The following is a 15996-nucleotide window of genomic DNA, read 5'->3' as shown; positions in this document are numbered from 1 at the left end:
GTGAGGCTCCATTTTTACAGTTTGTGTCGAGACCTATGAAATGTCAATTCATTTGCCAAAGAGAAGCTTCGAATCATTGTGAGGGTGACCCCTTTTTAGTGGATCTCTGTGAGCGTTCCTAATGGGTGACATGATATCATCCATTAGGAACGCTCCCGTTCGGAGCTTTTGAGCCCTTTCTTAATGTGCGCTCGTGAGGCTTGGAAAGCTCCGTCACGTATAATTTCACCTAGGAATAATTCACGGAAAAGGTATCGCAACCTACACAATTTCACACTTCGGAATCCAAGAGGAATTCTTGTTTCCTACACACTCTCTAAAGAAGCTTCCGAACACAAGGACATTAAATAATCCCGCTACAAAGCAAAGGTAAACTTCCACGGGCTGGCAGAGAAAAGCACTGGCGTGAAATGGAAGGCATTTGTATCGCTGCTGGTATACAGTTCGGTCAGTCAATCAATCAGCCGTCCGCAGCAAAACTATAGACCCAGCACAATACAGAAGAGAAATGCTAAACTCTGGCTGTCTCTGCATGCAGTTGGCATTTCCTCGCCTGATTATTCCTCCCTGCACCGTGATGGACGGAGCTGTCTGGGATCATGCGTTCTATGTTAGTTTTGTATGATTTGATGAGCTGTCAGGCTGGGATTTTAAGCTCCCCTCTATCAGATAGTGGTCGGGTGCTATCTCAGCATCTTGTTTAGGCTGTCAGGCGCGCTCCTTCATTACCTGCGGAGGAGCCACTTGTAATGACACAGGGGCATTACTTGTGACCGTGTTTATTCAGGCCTCTATTAATTCAGTAGGAAATGTAATATGCCACTTAAAGGGGCAGGCAGGCTTCCAGACATTGTAACATCACTTCTCAAACATTTTCCATTTTTTTATAACTCGTTCACTACCAGAGGAGTTACAAGAAATTAGATTAATCATTAAAAAAATGTTTCTGTTCTTGTAGTGTTAATAAAATAGAAATAATGTAAGTTTATGTTCCCTTCCGATGGTGGTGGTTAAATAATTTATTAATGACGTACTAACATATTCCATTGCTTGGTACAATTTGGACTTTTTTTTTTATACTGATCAGCACTATTAAGCCTAAATTTACCCAGTTAATAATTAACCAGATTCTAAAATGGGAAACCAACTTTAATCGTAGACTAGGTGTTATGACTGAGCGCTTTCATATGGTTCTTTTCCCAGTATATGTTGCTTATTGAGGTTTCAACTGTAACTCAACCCCTCTGGTCCTGAAGGGGTTAATTACATGCATGGCAGCACATTTAGACATCTGAAAGCAGCTTCTTTTTGATTCCGGAGAGAGGCGTTGCATTACCATTTTATTGTCGGCGGACCTTTAACCAGAGGCCTCCAGTGTTGACAGTTCTCATAGAATCCAGGGCCCCAATGTGTCTGTTGATGAGTGATATCATACACCACTTGTGACAGCCAACAAAGCATGTCAGCCCCCTATTCATGTGTCACTTACCTGTAAAGACAGGGTGTCCAAACCCAGCGATGCAGGGAACCGCAGATCCTGACAGCCAGTTACACACCTGCTTTACGTGGATATCTTTTTTTTAAGTGTTTTTCATTTGGTCTTCCCATATTAAAGCCGCAATCCCGCCGAAATGACCCATTTTTGTTTTGTTTGGTTATTCACAGCATTGGAGCTGGGAAGAGTCCCACCATACTGTAGCTCAGGGGGGCCCAAATACAGTCCTCAAGTGCCACCAGTAGGTCCGGTTTTCAGGATATCCCTGCTTCAGCACAGGTGGCTCAATCAGTGGCCCGGTCAACGACTTAGGCACTTATTGAGCCACCTGTGCTGAAGCAGGGATATCCTGAAAACCCGATCAGTTGGAATTGGCTACCACTGCTGTAGCTGAACTAGGTTGTTTGTTTTAAAGCTTCTTTTCTCTCCTAAATACTTAGAGTAGGTCCCGTTAGTACTTCCTGGGTTTAGATCGCCGCCCTATAGGAAGCTGCAGCCAATGACATTGCTGCTTCCTGTAGGACTGCAGGACCTGTAAGATTTAGTGGCTTTTTTAATAGTCTGAAGAGAACTTTAACACCGGTAACTACACCGATAAGTCTCAGGAACCGGGAGCTCTCTTGGGTTTGTTGCTGTTCTCTTGGGTTAAGAACAATGCGGTTTAGTTCCGGTTCCCCTGTTTCCAATACTAATATTTAAAAACAATGAATGAAAGTTAATGCGGCAATCCCTGCTGTTTGGATTTTTTAAACATATTTTTCACAAACTATTCTTTTGTGCTGGAAATGATCCTTTCCATCGCTGATCAGAGAGGTTACAAAGCATCATGTCCTGCTCCAATGTGTTCAGTCAGGAGGCCTTAAAGCAGCAATCCAGCTTTCCTTTTTTAATTTATGTTACAGTTCTAGGATTGAAGCAGGGGGTCTCCGGAGCTGGACTGTGCTCATTTCCACTGTGGGGACCCCTGCTTCCTTAGGTACTTACCTCCGTAGGGAGTGCCAGTAGCGCCTCCGGCTGGGCTGTGTGGGGCTAACAGATCAGTGGACTTAAAGCTCCCGCATCACTCTGGCTCATAGGAAGCCGCCACGTTGTCCCCTGTGGCTTCCTATTGGCCCGCGTGACCGGTGATATAAACCAGCAGGGCTGCTACCTGCACCCCTACGGAGGTAAGTATCTCAGGGAGCAGGGGGTCCGCGGAGCTGAAATGTAATGGGATTTAGCTTCGGAGACCCCCTGCTTCAAACCTATTAAATGCACCACGTGTTCTGCTGCATTAAGCAGGAGTGATCAACCTACAACGCCCGGCAGTTTGGGCTCTGAGGGCGGCAGTTTGGGCTCTGAGGGCGGCAGTTTGGGCTCTGAGGGCGGCAGTTTGGGCTCTGAGGGCGGCAGTTTGGGCTCAGAGGGCGGTGTGCTTCATTCAACACGATGCAGTTTGCCGCTTTGATGCAGCACAATGATTTTCTGGCAGTAATTTGCACTGGCACCAGGTGCATGAAACTCGTTGTTTAAAAAAATAAATGTTTGCATCTGAGAACTGGTAGTTCTGATGAATCCTCCAAAGAGACAGGAAAACTGCTGCAGTACGGCTGCACTGATAGTGGCGGCGACGCGATGTTGCGCAAAACTAATGTATTGCCGCTATCGCGTGCGCTTATAGTAGAACCGGCGGCTTGGTCGCGATCACTGGAAGTCAAGTCAATTTAATTTTTCCAGTGACGGCGCTATAAGCACAGCCTAAGAGGTGACCAATTTAAAAACCTCCATTATAATACTGGGCTGAGAGTGTACTCCACTGCTCGCTCCTACAGTATAACTACCGCTGAAATCGCTCGTTGATGCAAGCAGAGCAAAATAAATGCAGAACATCTTTGTAAATTGGAGAAAGTTAAGTCTGAGCATCATATTAATATCCTTATGACAATTTGCATCCTATGGTACCGAGGAAGTGTCATTTTATTTCCGATCTTCTTATCACATTGATTCCTAGAGACCCTAGAGCTTAGGATAGGGAAGTACAGAAAAAAGACCGGTATATTGTACTATTGAACTCATCGGAGGTGGGTCATGGATTCTGCATTGTGCCGGCAATACCTTTAATAAGCCAAGAACCTACTACCAACACTTGATGTGTGAGACCCAGTGCCAGCTCCGTGTGACTTGGGCCTTTATCTCCTCAAATACTCCTCAGAAACTGGACTACTTGATCGCCTAATGAAATAATTGAAGTAAAGTTGTAACCAGAGAAGCACCTTTTATTGTTGACACTGTCTCTGACAGCCATGTGCCATCGACTGCGATTTCTTCCGTTCTTGCTATGTTCTGTTATAGGCATCCCGAGTTGACATGCTAGGTTTTTAGGGTCTTTAACAGACTTTTGTATCTCGCCTCCTGCAGGTGCTTGAAGATGCGGAGGCCGTTCATCTCTTCAAGTCTATTCTACCTGACATGGTTGAGTGTGCCCTAAAGCTCCCCAGTATCTGCACCCAGGTAAAGAGACCAGCTCCGTCATCTTGCAGACCTGTGAACAATGGTGCACAGAACTTCACCTAAATCAGGGTTGCGCAAACTCTCTTCTCCCTGCGCCCCCCTCCCTCTTCTCACCCCTTGCTCGCGCCCGCCCCCCTGCACGGCTTAAAATGACACTGCGGGGATGTCATGTGACCCCGCCGGGTTGCCATGGTGACGCGTTGCTGGAAAGTTAAGGTAAGTAAAGCTACAGGGGCCTCGCGCGATCCCCAGCATTTAATTTAAATGCCTTCGGGGGAAGCACGGGGCCTCTGTAACTGCCACGCCCCACCTTCTCCCCCCCCCCCCCGAGTTTGCGCACCCCTGACCTAAACTATAAACAAAGGAGGGAGTAGGGGGTATGAACCTTTTATCGGACCAACAAGTGGTTGATTTAGTAGCTATGTTACAAGCTTTCCAACCTCTCAGGGTCCTTCATCGGCTATGGCTGTGCCTGAGAGGTTGGAGGCTTGTAACATATGAACTACTTGTTGGTCCAATAAAAGGTATCATACCCCCTACTCCCTCTCCCTCCTATGTTACTACATGGAAGAAAGGACCAGCACGGCCCCCCACCCTTCTTTACCTAAACTATAACTAATGGCCAAGGTCTACATGTCGGGTTGGGTCGGGTTTTGTTTCTTGTTAAAGGTTAAGATGCTCCTGCTTCTTCTACTTAAGGGTTTGTAGGATACTAAGAACAAGACCTATTCATAATACTAGAGAGGAAACCTGTCCTATTTGTGCACCTAATGTAAGCTATAAATCAAATGGCCCCGTTTAGCGGCCTATTACCAACTCCCACAAGGAATCCTTGTTTAATGTTTTGGAAATACTCTATGTGTTTTTCATTTAACAGATGTATAAATTAGTTTCACCTTGGGTCAAACGCAATTTAAAAAGCAGGCGCAAGAACTGACGTAGCCAAAAATGTTTGCACCATGTAGGCAGTGGTATTCATATGGTCCTAGTAAAACTTGTGTTGTAAATATTGGACCACAAGATGCCCTACAGAAAGCTGACGTTTTACAGTAGGTAGGCATGTGAGCAGACACGGTGGGCAAAGTGCTTCTTATCTGCCGTCAAATTGTGTGTTTGTTTATAGTCCAAGTCTTGAGATCCTAAGGAGGACGTACTGTGATATATAGGACTCTCGCAGTGCGACCATCAGTTTCAAGCACCTACAGTATATCAAATACAGATATCCATGTGAGCACATTCAGGTCTGCAACCCGGCTTCTCACCATTATCTCTCAGCATATAGTGCTTCCACTGCAGCTAAGGATTCTGGGATATGACATGCAAATGAGCACATAGTGTCACCTTCTGCTAAAGCAAAGGTGACTGTGGGCTCATTTGCATGTCATTTCCCAGAATCACAATGCTTCCACTGCAGCTTGGATCTAAAGAGATAATGGGGAAGGACAGGTTTGCAGACCTGTCTGAGACGTGAAATGTGCTCACAAGGGATATTTGTATTTGCTATACAGTGTACGGCGGAGGGTTTCTGACACTTTTTTTTTGTACCCACCATAACTTTACTTAATGTGCGGTTGAAGCATTTATATGACACTTTCGGGGCTAAGTAACAACACAAAGAGCAGTGTTGTTGATTCCCTGCTCCATTCTTGTGTGCACAGTTGTGTCAAATATAAGTAGCCAGTTTTGTACACCTCCCCTTCTGGGCCAGGCAACATTTTTATGAGACAGATGCGCAGAATTTCCTTCATCCCATTTATAATGTCTGTTCTGTGACTCCCCAGATTGTAAGCAGGTACCGTGGTAGAGAGACACAGGATAACAAATGCTCAAATTGTCTTTCTAAATGTTTAAACCCTTTTATGTTGCAATTTAACTACAGAATCTCTCTTATTCTGGACACAAACGTCACTGAGAAATGTAGTTGCGTTTTTGTATTATCATACAGTAGTGCAATACTTTGCATTTCTAGTATGTATATATGTATATATGTATCACAAACTGTCTGAGGTTTCAAGTGCCGTAATTGATGCTCCTTTCAAATATCTCCATTCAAATATGTTCTTGTTTTTGAATATCGGTGTATTTGTTTACATATTCATATGTGCTTTTTTGACATTTGCACTGTCAGCAGAAAACCAGACAATTAGGAAATCCCCAAATCTGTTTACATGGCGCCTGCCTCAGAGATCACTCGAGGCGGTTAGGTCCGAGTCGGACACGAGTTAACGAGGCATGAGACTTCTGACTGACGCGAGTCGTTTCATCTCCCCAGTTCTTGCGAAGAGTCTCTCGTCAATATAGTTCCTTCTGGTTTTTTTTTATCTTTGTTTACTGGGTTTGTTATCCATTTCTTTTTGACAAATGCAAATATAGATCTATCGGATCTGGTTACTGGTACCGTCAAAAGTTAATTAAAAAATGAGATGATAGAAATAACACAATTACAGTTTGTAGTAGTAGAAATAAAGTGCAAAAAGGGGCCAGGTTAAGTTGCATCTGACCCATGAGGACATTCTAAGCTCCTATAACTTTTTGTTATATAGCACAGCAAGGTATGTAGTCCTGTACATATTATTTTCCTAGCACAAGTCCTGGCACCATAGAATAGGGTGCAGATAAACTGATATGCCCAAGGTGACCATGAGAAATTCGAACGAGGTTCATCCGCTTTATATGTAGTGGTATTACCACTAAAACCCTTCCTTCCCTCGTCTAGGCATAATAAACCCACATGTGCGTGTTCATTTGGGAGGCATGGGGTATATTTTACTTGGAAAGATTTTACAGTTACTCTTGGCACTCCGGGTTATTTTCCGTTCTCTTTTGAGTTAACCCACACATGAAGATATCTGGTGGATCTGCCATAGATTTTAAATGGCCTGAAATCTCTCACTAAATGTGAGTATAACCATTGGCGTTAGCAGGTAGAGGAATGACCTTAGTGAAGGGCGCTCTTCTTTTACATTTTAGGCTGGTGCCTCAATAAAAGTAGAATACAGGCATACCCCGCATTATCATATACGCAATGGGACCGGAGCATGTATGTAAAGCGAAAATGTACTTAAAGTGAAGCACTACCTTTTTCCCACTTACCGATACATGTACTGTACTGCAATCGTCATATACGTGCATAACTGATGTAAATAACACATGTGTAACAGGCTCTATTGTCTCCCCGCTTGTGCACAGCTTCGGTACAGGTAGGGAGCCAATATTGCTGTTCAGGACATGCTGACAGGCGCATGCGTGAGCTGCTGTTTGCCTATTGAGCGATATGTACTTACTCGTGAGTGTCCTTAAACCGGGGTATGCCTGTATGTAGCAAATGGCGCACAGCCAGGGAGTCAGGTGATAGATAAAATAAGTTCAATTTATTTCAGTCCATGACCAATAAAAAACATCACCCCATTGGGGAAGAAAAACACACCCTCCTACGCGTTTCGGACCGGTAGGTCCTTTATCAAGGAGTATGGGACATTTGCAACTGGATGCTTTATATACCCTCACCTCAATTGAGATAATTCAAAAAATCTGCGCAAAATCACCCCGACCCCTCATGTTGGAGTGACTCACAGGTAATTATATTTCATTAATACCCACTCCCATTCACATTACTATGTTTTAATTTTGGATGAAGTTCTACTGGGGTGGAGCACCCGATTTCCCCTTTTTCTGTGGTGCCTCAATAAATCTTTTTTTATTTTATTTTTTTTGCTCAAGCTCTCTTTGCGGTGCCCCTTTTTTTACCTTTTCATCCTCTTAATCATTGGAGTTATTTCAGCCAATTACTGTACCATCTGCCTTTGCATATTACACTACTGGAGTGTTTGTTTTTTACATAACGCACTGGATGTTCCCCGTTCCCTTATCCTTTTGTAATCTTAATAAACCCACGACAAATTAAATGTATGTGCTTTTATATGGAGGGTTCCAGGCACGAACAAGGAAGGTAACCTAATATATTAACAACCTGTGCACAGCTGTATAGGGTTGTTATCCATTCAGTAGAACAGGGTGTGTATTTGTGCTCCCTGTGCCATTATAATGGCAACATCATGATCTCATTGTCAATGGTAAGTACTGCACATCGCACTATGAGCTCGGCCTCCTGGGTTTTATCCTTAAACAAAATCTTTGCATATGCAGTAAAGAAAAGCGAGGGCCTGTGTAATACTCTGAGAGCAAGACTTTGTCTGTAAATAACATGGCATTCCAGGTGCACTTTTTTAGAGCGAGGTCCTCATAGCACATTTATGACACTGGTTTGCATACAGTTATTTTATAGGTGACAGCTCTGTTACTAGGGCAGTAACTCCAGTCCTCAAGATGCCCCAACTTGTCAGGTTCTCAGGATATCCCTGCTTCAGCACAGGTGGCTCAATCAGTGGCTCAGTCTTTGACTGAGCCACTGATTGAGCCACCTGTGCTGAAGCAGGGATATCCTGAAAGCCTGACCTGGTGGGGGGCCCTTGAGTACCGGAGTTGGCCGCCTCTGCACTAGAGGATGAGCTTGTACACGTGCCGTCTTGCGGTATCATATCACTGTCCCCTGCACCAGCTTTGAATCTGGTCACAGGGTGTAATCAGGCACGAAGGGAAGTGCTGTGGTTTGGTTGTGAGGCTGCGAACGAGTAAACTGCTTCCATAATGGAGATAAATGGAGAAGCCTGTCTTTTCTCTGGCCTGATTAGGAAACAGCCATGATAGTAAATGATCTAGTGTAAAGACTATTGATTTTTATTTTTTATTATTTGTTTTTTCTCATTGTTTTCCTTCTATAATTTCCTAAGGACAAAAAATACAATATTTATAGCCTGTGCACCAATTATTTCTAATTTATTTCTCTTGATTAATCACCTTTTTGTTGATGTAAAAGAATAGCACGTTTTTCTAGCAGGAGAGAGGTTAACCTATGTGTCTTTGTACTTTACATATTGTAAAATTAAGGCCTGTTTTGGCATTTTAAACCATGATTTACAACTGTTCACTATATTTCAAGTCACAATATGATCATAAATATATTGTTTCCCATGTAGCGCTGCAGTGTACACAGTTCTGTACAGGGATTTTTATTTGAATCCCTTACCGTCGAATTCTTTGTTTGAGATGGCAGGATATTAAAGAGCCTTCCAAATTACATAAGATAAGGGAGATGACCATGGGATTCGTATCAAACTCCCTTGAATTAAAGGCAGTGATGTTACTACAACTCTGCTCTTTAAGTCGGAGTTAAGCTGTATGTAAAATGTCATTTTAACATGACCCCTCTATCTGTGAAAGAGAAACTAGTGTCTGAAATCTTCTGGAATGTGGAGTCCTTTCATTGTAGTTTGACTGGATTGTATCTCGGTTCTGGAAGTCTTTAATATATTAATCAATGAGACCTGCAATTGAACCTATTATAAATCCTAATTTAAACCACCCAGTTCCTTGACCAATATGGAAACTTAACCAGCATAAATGAATGCAATTCTTAAATAAGTTGCATGTAAGTGCTAAATAATGCTGATGAGCAGGGGGGGAGCTAGGTATTTATGCGCCTGGGGTAAGTTTCACCAACTGCACCCCCAACGGATGGTTGAAATTAAAGGGGCGTTTTCGCAAATGTCCGAGATCGCCCTTCCATGCATTCTGACCCGAGTCGGATTGCATGGAAGGGCTATCTCGGAGCTTTGAGAATACACCCCAAAACGCTACAATAAACAGACTTCTGTGCCCCTCATCAGCCTGCGGCCGTGCCCGCCCAGCCCTGGTTTCGCCTCTGCTGATGAACCATATTGTAGATGTAACATACCATTCGGGGCAAAATTGTCTAAGGTTCTTCCACCGTGTCAGCCGGCAGCCTCCTCCTTTACTTCTTGTTATTTCTTTTTACCATGCAATTAGACCTATTGCCTAGCCCGCTGTGCCTTATTATTCAGGCTGTTGGAGACCAATTGTCTGTTTTTCTGTGTTGTATCTCGGGAAATACTTCAAAATGAGATAATGAACCTGTATGTTTCATTGCTGGTAGAATATGTTGAATTGAAATAATACCTGCAGTAAGGCTTATCCCATCGGATACTGATGTTGTCTGTGTTCTTAGCAACCATTTCAACCAAAAGTACACTCCTGTATGATTCTTGTTAATAATGTATACGCTCATTATAAAATATTCTTGGTCTTCTTGATGCCTACCCTCTCCACTTCAAGTATATAGCTCTAGCCTTGATTGTATACAGTGATCTATTATTTGTATTGATTGAAGATTTGCAATCTGTCAAGCAAAAGCCCTTATCCCAATCACGCAGAATAAATGGGTCTTGAGTTTAATGGGCTGTTGATTTAAGAACCAGCTGAAAGTGCTAAATTAGTCCTGCTCTAAATTGGCAAACGCAATCCTGTGCTCATGTTTTCTAAATTGCGAAACGAATTAACGCGGGCTCCCGCTGACCTTATTTTTTTTAATTTATTGTTTAATTTCTCCCCTGTTCCAGCCTATCCCACTGCTGAAGCAAAAAATGAATCACTCCATCACAATGTCCCAGGAACAGGTGGCGTCCCTGCTGGCCAACGCTTTCTTCTGCACCTTCCCGCGGCGGAACGCCAGGACAAAGTCTGAGTATTCCAGCTACCCAGACATCAACTTCAACAGGTACCGTTACAAAGCTTGTACACCTGTGCACAGCGATGGGTATATGGTGTGCGGAAAGGGAAGTGCCTTATGACGTAATCCCAGTGTCGGCTCTTCCTGTGACCTGGGACACACATTAGATTGTAAGCTCTTCAGGGCAAGGACGCATTCTTCCTGGCAAAATTCCATGCACAGCACTATATATTCTATCTGTATATGAAATATATTGTTAATGTCTAAGTAACATGTGACAAACGATGAACATTTTTAACATTACAATTAATTCGTTATGATTCTCTTTCTTTGGCGCGGGATACCATATTTTTTTGTTTGTTTCTGTTTTAAAAAATAAAGTATCATTAGAAAAGCAATCAACGTATAGATTTTCCTTAGGAAACACCGACATTACTGGGTCTGCTTGTATTCATTACTGCGTAATAAAGTGTCAGAGTGATTTATAGGAGGTGGGGCTCAGCCAGTGGGCTGTGCATCTGGAGACCCGAATGCCATACCTTCATTGGGGGGATCTTTCCTGAGCGCAGTTACCAAAGAAACACCAGAAACGCACTGTGACCTTTTTAACCCTTTCAGTGCCAGAGGGGAGGGTTGTGCCACCTCCACAGACCCTCCAGCACTTCCGCCTCAGGTGACCGTTCTCCAGAGCGTTCACGTGATAAGTTTTCTGTTGTGGCCGGATGTGGCGAGGAGGGGGGAAACGCCCCCCCCTCCCACCCCTGCTTCAGTGTAGTACACAATCGCATAACGCGCTGAAAGAACGAGCAAAGGCCAGTGGTGCTTGTCATAAGGGCTCCTGGGGGGGGCATTTTTATGGACGGGCGCCATGCCTCATTAGGGCACTGAAGTGATTCATTAAACTATAAGATTGGGCTTTGAGTTGGAAATGGCTCATCACACCATATTTAATAAAGCGTGCTCACAGGTTCAAACCGTGGGAAGAAAGTTAAGGGGGCATTGGTTTGGTCTTTGAAATTCTATGGGATATGCAAATGTTATATGCAAATGAGCAAATCTTGCCAAATTCAGTATTCACGCAGTATTTAACAAAGTACGTAATGGAAACGGACATGTGACATCTCACAGATTTGGGAGAGACTTTGTAATTCATCATTCTCCCACCAGCACGAATTAACCTATTCAACTAAAAGACGTATTCAATTTATATGTGCAACTAAAAGCAAACCTTTGCATGCAGTTTTTGTGGCAAGCCACAGTTTGGTTCTCACTAGTTGCGTAAGTTATCTTGTGTCCTTCAATAGATTCTCTCCTTTGCACGTCAAACAGAACACCCTTAACCTGAAAATTGCACGCAAATTAGGGGGGTTTTTTTTGTGGTTTTTTTTTTTTTTTTTTTTGCAGGAATCTTTTTCATTGAAGACAAGAACTCACAATTTTTTTGTTGCTAAAAACCGTTCAGTTTTCAGGATATTTTGTCGTTCTTTTCTTGCGCTTTTAATAAAAAGGCTCATTTGAGGTTGGTCATTTTGCAAATGAACAGGTCATGGGGAGGCCATGAGGCTTAACACCATTTAGTAAATTTGGCCCTTTGTTAAAGATAATGGGCCTCATTCTATCAAGCGTGACAGCCCTGACCCAGCACTATTGCATGGAAAGCCCAATTGACTTTACTTTCTGCCAGACCTACGCTTTGTAGCTTAACTTTACTTTGACATGTGTCACTATTTGTGACCTGTGTCAAAGGCCAGGAGTTTGTTAAATCAGAAATCTCTCTCTCTCTTGGGGGGGTGAGGGGGGAGATGTATTGCCTTCCCTGAACCAATGATGACCCACAGCTGCTCCGTGGTCACGATGTCCCGTGGACCACCTAGTTCTTGTGGTGCCGGCATGGGGACGAATGTCTGTCCACTGGACAAAAAAAAATGGCAGAGGGGTTAGGGCTCACGCCCGCGGCCAATAGAATGCTGCAGCGCCTTCGGGAGGTGATGTAGCGACTTCCAATTGGTGAACCCGGCAGCCATAAAAAAAAATTATGGCCTTAAAAGAAATGACAAAAAATTTAACTGTTGCCGCTACAGAATGGGGGGGGGGGAGGGGGACCATAGCTGAGATCCTGTACACCACACCACCCCATTTAGATAGGCTAGAAATGTTTTATTTTATTTTGGGGGGCATTCGTCTTGAGGAAAGCTAGAGATACAGACAGACAGGAGGTTGCTGCTGCTTTTGACCCGGTAGCTTCAGGTGTAAAAAGGGGAGAACCATAATGCAGAAAACATGGACCATAACTTTTAATTTGCTCACAACCCTGGCCTGTCTAAAGCCCCCGAGGAGAGGGGTTGCTGTAGGCCCCTGTGTTACGGTGCAATGTATATCCCGCCCCTCTGGCAGTGAAAGGGTTAGCCCACTTTCAGAATCCAGTCTTGGGCTGATGTTGAAAATCGAATTACATTTTGTTGCTGCTGCATGACTCCTGATGTTAGAAACGTGTGACCTTTTGTTCTGTCTGCTCTGCGGTACCCTGCATGCCTAAATGCCTATTAAAAGATCTCCAATTTGATTACCATCGATTCCACTGGAAGATGTACGGCTGGAGATAAACAATTGCTTCCTCGGTCCTCCATTGGAATGCATCTGTCTCCCAGTTGAATCGAAGCAGAGTTACATGGCAGATTGACAGAAGCTCTCGCAAAAAGAGATGGATAAATACAAAGCAGATCTGACTCACCGCAGGAGAAATCATTCTCCTGCAAGTCGTTTATCAATGACTTAATTTCACAAGAGGCGCAGCCTCGCTATTCCATCTCTTTACAGCGCTCCTGTAATTGGACGAATTCTCCGCACATGAATGCTTCATTCACAGACCTCCGCTTCCACAGGCCGCAAGGCGGACAGCACGTGCTCTGGTCTTCTAACGTGGGGGTGCTCCACTCCAGTTCTCAAGCTCCCCCAACAGGTCAGGTTTTCAGGATATCCCTGCTTCAGCACAGGTGGCTCAGTCGAAGACTTCACACCTGTGCTGAAGCTGGGATAGCTTGAAAACCTGACTTGTTGGGGGGGGAGGAGGGGCTTGAGGACTGGAGTTGAGCCTCCATGTATGTAATCCTTCTTAGGCTAAGGCCCCGCTCCCTCAGTCAGCGCGCCCGCACTGCAGACAGGCGGCGCGCTGACAGGCACAGACCGCGATATGCGGTCTGTAGGGAGTGGGAGGGGGGGAGTATGGTTTGAGCGGAGGGACCCGCTACCCCCCCCCCCCCCCCATCCCTCCACGGGCTCGGTCTCCCGGGCTGCAGGAGGGAGCTGCTGCGGGCTGCTGGAAGGTAAGCAGCTCCCGCTCCCTCCCCCTTCTCCCACAAATGCCCTCACACACGCTGATACACACACACACACACACACACCCTACCTTGTGTAGGAAGCTGTCTGGCAGCTCCCGCTCCCGCCCCCGCCGCTGATAGGCTCATCAGCGCACCACGTGACGCGTCACCGCTCGGGATCACAATTTTCTTGCATCCCCTGGCGGCTGACGCGTCACAGCGCGTTGTGAGCCGTGCAGCGCGGGGGGACTGGGACCGGCTCAAGATTCCCCTGCTGGTGGGGAACGCTCACGCGGCCGCCCGCGCCGCCGGGCGCAGCGGGTCCCAGCCCTTAGGCTGCGTTTATAGTGCCGGCGACACCGACGCAATGTCATGTCCAAACAAATGAACACTCGCTTTTTCCATGCCTATGTCTGGCATTCTGATCAAGGCTGTCTACTTTTAACCCTACCCATCACTACCCATCTTCCAGTGGAAAATGGTAGAAAGAAAAATTAGTTTATACTGGACAAACCGCAAAACATGTCCAGTACACACTGGCCCAAATAAGTAAGATTTAGGCGTTCTAGAATCCAATATGACTTTCATGTTAACATCTGTAATAATTCTGCTCATCGGAACTCACCAGGGGTTTGACCAAAAAACAAATAGCCATTTTAAGAACCTAGAAACCAATACTTTATGCATCAAATAACGGATCTTCCAGACTTGCTGTGTAATCTTGCATGTCACTGCAGAAAGGCAGCCCTGTCCCTCCATAGCATTTACTATTTAATAACTGCCCAAGACAATATCTTTTTAAGAGGATCAAAGCAATCAAACTCTCAGTACTTGTTGGGTAAATCTGCACTCTCTTCAGAGAGACTAAAATTGTTGAAAACACTGAAGTCAGACTCCGGGCTCTTCTTAAAAACAGATCACATATACAAACAAATAGAGGTCATTCCTATTCCACAAACATTTATAGCTGGGAGCTGTCTCTGATTGTTTGCAGCTATTGAATAGACAATGCCGCTTTTTTCCTTTCCTTTTCAATCAAACACTACTTCCTACATCCTGCAAAGTGCACCTCTTATGCACAGAGCTCCTGGGGCAGATCCTACTCGAGCAAAAGTCCCCAAGTTTCCTCCGTGGAAAGCACGAGTGATGCTTGCGCGAGTCTTGCTTTGAGCAAAGGGATACGATGCAGTCAGCATGTTGGCTTGAAATAAAGGAGATGTGCTTTATTGCATTGTCTTTGTCCTCCCAATGTGCTTTAAGGCATTTGAGACAGACATTTCAGAAAATACTATGCACCAGATAACTTTTTTCCATTATAAGTGTTTTCCTCTCCTTTGGGGTTGTTTAGGCTTCCTTACATAAGCCCTTTACATTGTTGGCAATTAAATGAAGGAATACTGTATATTGCTCTGATATTATGTCCTTTTGTGTGTGCGATTACCTGTAGTTTTGGAAAGTTGTTGTTTTTTTAATCCTGTGTAGGCAAGTTGTCTGCCGCACCCAGCAAAGGATTCTTTTATTGTTGAGTAAAGCATATTTCGGGGGACCCCTTTGTCAAGTAAAAAAACTTGCACTTGACAAAGTGTTTCCCCCGAAACTTGCTTTGCTCTGCCATTAATACAATGTTAATGTCCGAGTGACTGCAGTAATCCTTTGCTGTGTGCGGCAGACCGCTCGCCACTCCTAGATTCCGTGACTGAAACAGATTCACATCCCTTCTGCAAGCAGCAGCTCTGGCAACCATAGCCGTGTGTCTCACTGCCACCATTTTGTCTGTATCTTAATCCCATGTAGAGAGGTTGTTTTTAATGCGTGTTATGTTTAACCACTTGATTGCTGGAGTGGCCTGTAGATAAGTATTACTCTCATGTACCATGCGAGACCTATCCTTAAAGCTTCTGTCTGCACAAGCCACTGTAAAACGGCAATCCCTCCTACAATCAGAGTGCACTAATGTCGGTGATGTTTAAGGGGTTACATCTGGACTGTTTACCACAATCTGAAACGTACAACTATTTTGTAAACCATTTTAAAGTTGGTTTGTAAACATGATGAGCTGAGACTTGGGAGAGTGCGATTTCCTCTGGCTTTTCCATTTTGTGTGTTGT

The 15996-nt window shown here is 44.4% G+C and overlaps 1 protein-coding gene across 5 annotated transcripts in view; it reads left to right on the top strand.

Annotated features, from left to right (window-relative positions):
• Positions 1 to 15996, top strand: part of PARG (poly(ADP-ribose) glycohydrolase) — a 77071-nt gene that overhangs the window by 39384 nt on the left and 21691 nt on the right. For all 5 annotated transcript variants that reach the window (XM_075610478.1, XM_075610480.1, XM_075610479.1 and 2 more), the window contains 2 exons: positions 3893 to 3985; positions 10462 to 10619. In XM_075610478.1, coding sequence (XP_075466593.1) covers positions 3893 to 3985; positions 10462 to 10619 — 251 coding nt within the window. The remainder of the gene's footprint in view (positions 1 to 3892; positions 3986 to 10461; positions 10620 to 15996) is intronic.

The sequence above is a fragment of the Ascaphus truei genome, chromosome 8 (assembly GCF_040206685.1).
Source record: "Ascaphus truei isolate aAscTru1 chromosome 8, aAscTru1.hap1, whole genome shotgun sequence".
NCBI lineage: Eukaryota > Metazoa > Chordata > Amphibia > Anura > Ascaphidae > Ascaphus > Ascaphus truei.
Note: the sequence above shows the minus strand (reverse complement) of the source record. Positions and strands in the feature narration are given on the sequence as shown.